We start from the raw sequence: 9,551 nt of genomic DNA, 5'->3' as shown, positions 1-9,551 counted from the left end.
GGAGTAGTTTATGTGGTCCAGATCCTACCATTATCATTCTGTTTCTTCATATTGTGATTTTGCTCTTGTTATTGATATCTTGGCTGCATATACAACATCTAGTTTGTCTGTCATAAGAGAGGGATCACTCAGTTGCTCTACCTGAGGCATCCCTATGCTCTAAGGATAGGGGGGGGGGGTCATATGTTATACATACTGTAAAACCCTTTGAGGCAAATTTGTGATGATGTGTTAAATAAATTTCACTGGACTTTGCGACACGGTGGTGCAGTGGTTACCTTCTGTGTGGAGTTTGCATCCGGCTTCCTCCCACAGTCCAAAGACATGCAGGTTAGGTTAATTGTTGACTCTGTGAATGTGAGCGTGAATGGTTATCTGTCTCTATGGGTCAGCCCTGTGATAGCCTGGCGACCTGTCCAGGGTGTACCCCGCCTTCGCCCAATGTCAGCTGGGATCGGCTCCAGCCCGACCCTGAATAGGATAAGCAGTTACAGATAATGGATGGATGACATGACTTCTTCTGGTTTTGAGACACTTGAATATAATATCTTGTTGACCAAGTGTTTTAGTTGCCTAGCCCTAACCATACTGTAGTTGCCATGCACAGATATGCACAGAAAGTGAACATTTTTGTGTGGTGGTGCACAGACGATTAGAAACCTGGATACTATCAGAATCATGTATACATGGATATGAATACCCAGATTTCTAAAGTTCCATGTAAATGTCCAAACCATGATGTTAGAGTGCTCAATGTGAGACGAGCTAAGAAAAAGAGACAATGAAAAGTGTCAAAAGGCCTCTGCAGATGGAAAGTTGGATTGCTGGGGACACACCAGACTCGGCAGAGAAAAAAAGAGAACAGAAAAAAAGAGACTGCGGCAGGGCGGGAAGCTTGGACAAAACTTTCGCTCCTTTTCCAGAGAAAAAGTCTGTCAGATGGAGAGTGAAAGAAAAAGCAGAGATGGGGGAGGGTAGTGGGAGTGGGTGTGTCCGGCTCTGTCTGTTCCCTCCCTCCATTATAGAGAGGTATAGATGGTGCAGGAGTAGCTGCAAGTCCAGTCCGGTGTGCTGCACTAGTCTTGAGAGCCACCAGCTCAGAGAAGTAGTCCAGCCACTCCAGAAACACCCAGCTTGGCTCCTGCAGCTGCAGCACACATTAACTCAACTTGTTAGCAAAGATTCATTCAATCAGTTCAAGTGACAGCCTCTTATTTCTGGGTCTCACGCTAGCTGAGCTCATTCAGATCACGGGCAATTTGTTACACCTGAGACAGCAGAGATGATGATGGGGATGCAGCAAGACTCACGCAGTTTTCTGGTCCTTCTCCTCCTGATCTTCATCGCTGGGATAGTTCTCTCTGGCCCCTCAACTTCCCGCAGGAGCAGAGGTAGGTGATACTTCTTGTGGGTGTCCTCCCACCGTCTAAAACCCATGCAAATGAAATTGAGCATCAGTGTCTTTCTATGTTAGCCCTGTGATGCACTGATGGCTTTTCCATGGTCTCTCTCTGCCTTCTGCCAAATGCATGCTGGGATACGCTTGGAAAGACAATATGTCATAGTTAGTAAGATGGATTTTTGTTTCAAGGATAAATGACAAGAGAGAAAGGGTTTTGCAACCACATTGAGACAACCATTTACTGCAAAGTATGTTCAGTGATGGATACAGTTTGACACGTATCGTTTGCAACATCGTAAAGAAAGTTGGAAGCTTCTGATGTGCAGAAATACACACAAACAGAGCAAAAAGCAAACAGTGGCTGAAGTATTCAGATAAGTGAAGGCAACACGTTTCAAGCTGAGTGCTTTTCCTCAGACATCTCTCGTCTTCCTTTTATATCGATATCTACTAAACAAACCATCATTATGATTACCACATTTGGCTTTAAATAGAGAGGAGGAGTTTATTCCAGTTTTGATTTTCTTAGATCCTGTTCCAAGGTTTTAAAGAGCAATGTACCATATTTGTTATTTTTGCAAAATTGTAAAGAAATAATGTATTTTAATTCTTTGAATGTCAGTCTTATAGTTAATAATATTAAGTTATTCATATATTTTGTGACTTCAAGCTGTTGAAGCTATTTTGTTCATGCACTGAGTGCAATAAAAACAATCCATATTATGTTCCCCCTGCACAAGGCGCCTTAATACATTCAGTATGGGATTTGAAAGGACTCATATTCAATAAGTGGATTTGATACGGACTTCTGCTTTTGAACTTAAAAGGAAAATCATCTTTCGTCTCTTGAGCCACCTGTCAGGCTTCCAAACTGCCTCGATTAGAAAGCACTGTTTTTACGATCCCTGTGGTTTATCCATATTTCCCTGAAATGAGGTGAGCAGACTCGGTGAAATAGGTCAGTTACTGCTCACAGCTTTTAATGACAGTGTTTCCAGGTTGTGGGTCAGGGGTCAGACTTGTAGACAACCTGATGGGATAGTTTTCCTGGAGCTGTGCCCACCAAGCAGACGATCTAATGAGTTTGTAAGTCGGGTAATTATTTTCATTCGTGGCCTCAGGCAAAAGATTTTTTATTGTTTCAAACTCTTATTAATGGATTTTTTATCAAACCACCTGCAGAGAGTGTTTAAGATTAAACACAGACAGTGCAGTAGACATATAAAACTTCTGGCCGGTGCTAACCACATATGTGCAAAATTGTTACCAAACTATCAACAGCAACATGTAGATTATCACAGCATCTTTGCATTATTTGAAACAATAAAAATCACTATTGCAGGTTTTTATCAACAGTTTGAAGATAATCAGTGTCGGAGCTCCCAACCAACCTTTCCCCCCCATGTGCAGTGTTTTCTTCTCCAATATGCTATAAAGGAGAGTCAGAGTTGATAAGTACGTTATATCATCTCTGTCTGATTGGGATTCTCTCGACATTCTTGGAAAATGTCCACAAACGTCTTCAATATTGTCTCATTATCTCACTTGCTTACACAGTGAACTCTGGCTTTCCGTCTCTGACTCTGTGCTTCGCAGCCATGCTCTATTTTGCAAGTTAAACTTTGGCGCCCCTTTGAAGACTTTTGATGGTAGTATAAGTGATTTGATGTGAGCAGACTGGAGTCGGTATAAAGAGGTAAGCACAGTGGAGAAAAGGCTGCATCCAGTGTATAACGTGCTGGCTGAGCTTGGCTTCCAGACAAAACTCAGTGTGCAGCTTTGGGAGCCAGATGAAAGGAAACTGTGTGTTTTTGCTCTGGGAGAGTTAAACGTCTGTATCTCTCCTTTTCTTGGATCAAGGCCCTGGCTTGAGAATGAAGCATGTTATGCAATGAGTTGCTTTCTTTTGTCATAGATACTAAAGCATATTACACAGGTGTCAGAGTTGACAGGTCTGTGCACTGTTAGATAATCTGTAGGCTTTTAATTCCCATGTACATGGGTTCATGCTCTTTGTAATACAGTACAAGAAATGATTTACCACTCCCCCACTGTAGGACAATATATGGCCTGGAAACCATGCTGCTGAGCCAGACAAAATATGGCCACATGTCATGTACAGATTAATGTGAAGGAAATATTGAAGGAGGGGAGAGGAGATTTGAGGACAAGACGGATGAATTCAAAGCGCTTTAGGAAGTCAAACGAGGATCAGGTTGATGGAAAGCTGGTCGCTGACACATGTAGGATGACAAAGATTGAATTAGGGTGGAGCGAGATGGGATGGAGCAGCGCCACAGGGGAGAGGAAAACAGCTGTTGCTACGTCTAATTTCACATGGGGGATATACAGTATAGTGTGAGAGCGCCATGGTGGAGGGAAAATGTTGTATGATCCCAGGCACGGCTCTCTCTCGCTGCTGGGAGTTGTCGTCTCTTGTGCGCCTATGAGATGGGATTGTTCCAGAGGAGGACGGATTCAAAAAGGCTGGGTGACAGTATGTATTCAGAGGATTGAGTAACCCTGGTCTGTGGGTGGAGGGGTATTCCCATTAGAGCTAATATGGGTCAGTTCAGCTGTCGTTTGCCCGCCAGCTAAATTATTTCAAACCCTCTGTGCGATGGCTGGCACGAGGCTCAGAGAGATTTTCACACTTCATTGCCTTAAATGAAGGTGACTGTTTAACCAAGGGGCCATAAAACATCCATCTCTGTCTCCACGGTGCTAGAAGTCTCTCCCACCTCTATTCTTCCAGGACAGAAACCTGAGAGGCTGAAATATGGTGCGCCGGAGCTGCGTAAAATCACTCAGGATGGGTGTCAAAGAGTGTGCGCTATATGGGGGGTGTTGAGCAATGTATTGCACCAATATCAAGAGTTTATACCCTCATTTAGTCAGGGGTATTTAATCTCCATAAAGCTCAGCTGTAATGTTCGGCTGCGCCCAATTCGACGGTTATCAGGCCATTAAATAGGCGTTATCAGTCACTATGAGCACCGTAGATGTGGGTCATTGGTGGCCTACTACGCCTACTATGTTGTGAAAGTGAAACTTATAAGGCACACCTTTCAACATGTTGTAAAACTGAATGAAACGTCATGTTTTGAACACAAACAAAAAAACTTCTTTAGGTTAAGGCAACAAAACTACAACTTCTTTAGGTTTAGGAAAAACAACAACAATTAGGTTTAGGCAAAAAAAACAATAACATCTTTAGGTTTAGGTGGAAAAAAACAGTTAATTTTAGGGAAAAACATTTACACAAGACACACAAGACAATGACATCCTGTGTGAAAGCCCTGTGTTTTGTGTTGCTAGAGGTCGCTGTTTTGTTCTTTTATTCCTTCTTTCGGTGATCTACCATGTGAATAGAGGATAAAACCTACTAGTGGGTGTAGTAGGCCCATATTGACCCACATCTTTGGGGCTTATAGCGACTGATAACGTCTACTTGATAGCCTGACAACAGTCTAAATCAGCTGTTCAGCTGCTCAAGACAACCTGCCATGACTTCATTATTCTGCGTCACCTCCATCCACCAAAACTACCACATCCATGTCAACAAAGAGCGGAAAAGTTCTTTTCCATTGCCTACTTTGAAAACAAAACAAGCCTTGTAGTCTTGTTCCAAGCTTTTTTGCGGCTTCAGATATTTATAGTTCATTAGTTCACACATCAGCATGAGTGGAAAAGTCTCGAGATGACCTCATCGTATTTATTCTCAGAGTGTTTACTTTAATGCCTCCTCTTCTGAACCAACAGAGGAGAGACAGCGGAGCATGAGAGAGCTGGTGGAAATCTGTGGTCTAACAGAAAATCAAGACGTTTCGATGCCAAAACATGTTTGCACGTGCCCAATGCACAATGCACGTTTTAATATTTATTTGCTAAACACACATAATATCATGTTGCACAGCAGTTCAAAGTGAAGTGAGCGTCTTATGCTGACAACCCCATTAACCTACTCCCTTTCCCGGAGGAACATTCATCACTGCTGATGATCTAAGATAGCCTCTCTGCTGAGCCAAGATCGAGTTTCCAGTTTTGAGGGAGTTTCTGCTTTTCAGGCCAGCAGGATTACATTCTCTGGCTATTAGTGCAAAACAGGATGAATATAATGGTGAAATGTTTATTGAACAACGTGGCATTGTTTATTGGCTGACTCCCAGTGTTTTGATGGATTTCGTACAGTAATCGTTGATGAATTGGTTAAATTCTCTGCATGAGTGGGGCAGACGGCATATGTCATGATGTTTTAATTGAAGGGATTAGTCTTCACTATGAGATTTACAGTATATTATCCAATAGACTATGTGAGTAAGTGAGTGGGTAGACCCATGGATTGAAATATGTTGTTTTGCATCTCTTTGTGGCTGTTTTGCATTTATTTGTAGTTGCTTTACAGCTCTTGGTGGTCGTTTTACGTATCTTTGTATGAGTTGTGCATTGATGTCATTTTGCATTCTCTGTGGTCGTTTCCGTCTCTTAGTGGTCATTTTGCATCTGTTTGTGGTCATTTTGCTTCACGTTGTGGTCATTTTGCGTGTCTTTGTGGTCATTTTGCATCACTTAATGGTCATTTTGTGGCCATTTAACTTCTCTTTGTGGCCATTTTACCTCTCTTTGTGGTCATATTGCATCTCCTTCTGGTCATTTTGCATCTCATAATGGTTGTTTTGCGTGTCTTTGCAGTCATTTTGTGTCTCTTTACGTTCATTTTTGCATCTCTTTGTGGTAATTTTGCATATCCTTCTGGTCATTTTGCACCTCTTAATGGTCATTTTGCATCTATTAATGGTCGTTTTGCATCATTTTGCAGTCATTTTGCGTCTCTTTACGTTAATTTTGCGTCTCTTTCTGGTCATTTTGCTTCTATTTGTGGTCAATTTATGTCTCTTTGTGGTCAATTTACATCTCTTTGTGGTCATTTCATTTTGTTTCATCGCTTTTCCAACAAGAACAGTCACTTCAAACTGAGGCTGTGTTTCTGCCTGGTAGGCCTGTTCAGTAATCCATCCATGGTTATTAAGGGTAAGATTATGGGTTCAATTATACTTTAGTTACATGTCTTTTGACGAGGTTGTAAATCTTCAGTGATCTCATGTATTTGACAGCGTCAGAGTCACCAGCAGAGTAGCCGTAAGGAAGAATTTGGATTCAAATAATCAATCATTATTTTCCTCATTAGTCATTATTCATCCACACAAATACACAAGATGACCTTGTGGCTTAGCAGTTTTTTTTCCTGGCTAGCTAAATATCAATAGTTTTCCTTTGTACTACAGTTGATTGATTATCAGGGCTGTAACTGGATTCGTTCCTAAAGCTTTTTTCATCTTACCCTGGAAATACTGATAAGTCTTAACAGTCCCTAAGCGGTGTGTGGGCCAAATGGCCAGGCTTTGGATGGGTTGTTATGGGACACAGCCAGTGTTTGCTTGTACTGGAGTTTAAAACACGTTGCCAGAAGTTTCCTAATGTTTCTCTGAGCCGCTCTCCCTCCGAGCCAATCTCACTCGTGTTTTATGGGAAATATTGATGGAAGAATCAAAACAAATGCAGTTTTGATAGGAAACACATAGCTGGAAAAGCATGAGGGTATTTTTCAAATCCAGGGCTTCCCCCTCTTTCACTGTCAGTGTCTGTTTTGGCGTCTGGCAGCTGTTGGCAGTATTCCTTATACAAAGTTCCACTATTTCATTTAATGCTGACATATGAGCCAAGGACTTGCTGTGGAGAGTTTAGTACAAGCCATAATCCAGGCAGAAAGTCCATCGTTTTTAAGCTTTGCAGACTAAGAGGGGTGGAGGTTTAGGTCCCCATAGACTCATTTGTGATTTCCACTGCATAAAAATGATGGAAACAGAGGATGGAAATATAATTGAATTTATGAATTTGCTCTTAATTCTGTCTTGATTTAAGAAGGGCTTGACACTGAATATGATAAAAACAGAACCACAAGGTAATAAAACTGGCTTAAAATACCTGTATATCTTTCTGTAACCACTGTTCCCCATTCATCATCCAAGTCTGCACTGGTGTGGTTATTTATTGTTTTACATGTGCGTTGGCCAACTGTCAGTCATAAGTCACACTTATAAATCCCAGCTGCGCTCATCTCTGATTTATTTATCTCTGTTTATTAACATGCCTGTTGCAAACTGGCTAATTGTTAGCATGCCCGGGTCTTGGCTTGTTATGAAAGCCACATGGCAGAGGCAAGTGATGAGAGAAAAATAAGCGAATTCATCCATTCTTTGTACTTGCAGAGTCCCTATAGCTGCGTGTCAGTTCAGTGGTTATGTTTATTTAAATATATGCTTAACTGTACTTGCTTCATACACACAAGTTAAAGGTTAACATAAGCCAGCAGTAATTACTTTTTATGTTTGAGTTTGTTTAGAAGGAACTACATTTCTAAACACTGACATGGCATACATATTTTTGATAATGATAATGATCATATCCCCCAGAGATATTGCAGAACTTGATTGGTAAGAAGATTTTTGCATCCAAAATTTTCCACATCATAAGATATGTGGTGTGTGCCCCTATAAGAGATGGGGACATCGATGAATAAATACATTCAAAGTTTCTTCCAACCACAATACACAGCTATCCATCATACCCAACACAGATTATTTCTCATGGCACTTCACCTTGACCTTTGCACTTTCAGTGACCTCAGCAAGCTTAAACCATGGACTGTATATAATGTTGGACAACGCGTTTCCACTTCCTCCCACTGTACACATCTTGAGATTTTGACGTCATTTGGAGCACTGCAGTGATCGGGCGGTGGAGCCGCGGTATCGAGGTCACCCGCCCGAACCAATCCGCACCAAGCTGAGCACGGCCGCAGCTTGTCAGCGAGAGAGACTCACAGCTGCCAATCATGACGTCTCACTACCTTTATATAGCATCAAATAACTAATTAAAGCCAAACTTAATTGAAAAATTAACATTTTAACATACATCAGTGTGATAAGAACTACCTAAAATGAAAGAAACCATCTTTGGAAAAAATTGCGATCATGATGTTTTGGCCTCACTTTATGAGAGCTGTCATGTCGTCAATCTTTATATACAGTCTATGGCTTAAACCCTCCAAAAAATACCGGCAAATTATTTTACTGAAACTCAAAGAAAACCCTATTGTCATAATCCTGGATTTTGGTTGTAGTTTGTTTCCTATTTTATTTTGAAAGTCACTCTCCTTTTGCATCATGTTGGGTTTTACTTCCTGCCTTTGTGTGATTTCCCACCTTTTTGATCGTCTGTCCCGCCCTGATCAGTTTCACCTGTCCCTAATTAGTTCTGCACTCGCCTCACCTCCTGCTCACCTGTTCTCACTTCCCCAGTTCGTCAGTCACTATTTATACCACCTCAGAGTCCCTTTGTTCTTTGTTGGTTCATAGAGTTTGGTTTGCCCGTTACCTGCCTGCATTTTTGGATTCTCAGTTCGTAACTCTTTTGTTCATTAAATCATTTTACTGCACAAGTCAGCCTGCTGTTGTGTGCGTTTGGGTTCTCCCTGCCTGTTCTGCTTTCCAACACGTGACACCTATTGCTCAATTGGAAAAGCAGAAACAAAATATGCCAGAAAAATATCTATTACCATTATTCAAAAGAACAAATTACTATTTCGCCAAGTTGCTCTCTGCTACCTCTGACCAAAACCTCAAAACATGTCAAGTTGGCTTTGGTTTATTACGACCCACCCTTTGATGCCTGTCCTCATCCAATATCTGTCCTCATCCGGCTGATTAGAACGGTATTTAGTAAAAGGCAGTCCTGGCAGAAAATGTGCAGTTTCTTCAAAAGTGATGTCAACGTGTGTGAGAGAGAGACAAACAAAAAGTATTAAAAGCTCAAGTTGACCTTAAGGTTTAATAACGGGTTGTTCACAGATTTTGATCTACAATATGTATTTCAAAAGCCATTTTTGAGCACTGATCCAATCTTGCACTCGCTATCACCCCTTATGAAAGCTTCAATGCATGCAGTTTATGAAGCTTGTAAGTGGCAGATCTTTAATATGTGTACTCTCTATAAAAGTAATGTTCTTATCCGAAAGCACACAATAAAAATCCCCATTATTACCTTCCAGTAAAACTTACACCTCAGCAGAATTTAAACCAGCAGCGAG

General features: G+C 41.3%; 1 protein-coding gene across 7 annotated transcripts in view; it reads left to right on the top strand.

The window, feature by feature from the left end:
- The first annotated feature begins 893 nt into the window (after positions 1-893).
- LOC119500003 (target of Nesh-SH3) overlaps positions 894-9,551 on the top strand; it is a 35,296-nt gene continuing 26,638 nt past the window's right edge. Inside the window, exon 1 of one of the 7 annotated variants that reach the window (XR_005209499.1) lies at positions 894-1,391. Coding sequence is in view for 6 of the 7 variants with exons in the window: in XM_037789354.1 (XP_037645282.1) it covers positions 1,283-1,391 (109 nt within the window). In the remaining variant the exon portion in view is untranslated. The remainder of the gene's footprint in view (positions 1,392-9,551) is intronic. The other 6 variants (XM_037789354.1, XM_037789355.1, XM_037789356.1 and 3 more) reach the window with 6 other exon arrangements.

The sequence above is a fragment of the Sebastes umbrosus genome, chromosome 13, assembly GCF_015220745.1.
Source record: "Sebastes umbrosus isolate fSebUmb1 chromosome 13, fSebUmb1.pri, whole genome shotgun sequence".
NCBI lineage: Eukaryota > Metazoa > Chordata > Actinopteri > Perciformes > Sebastidae > Sebastes > Sebastes umbrosus.
The sequence above is the reverse complement of the archived record's forward strand: the minus strand, read 5'-3'. Positions and strand labels throughout refer to the sequence as shown.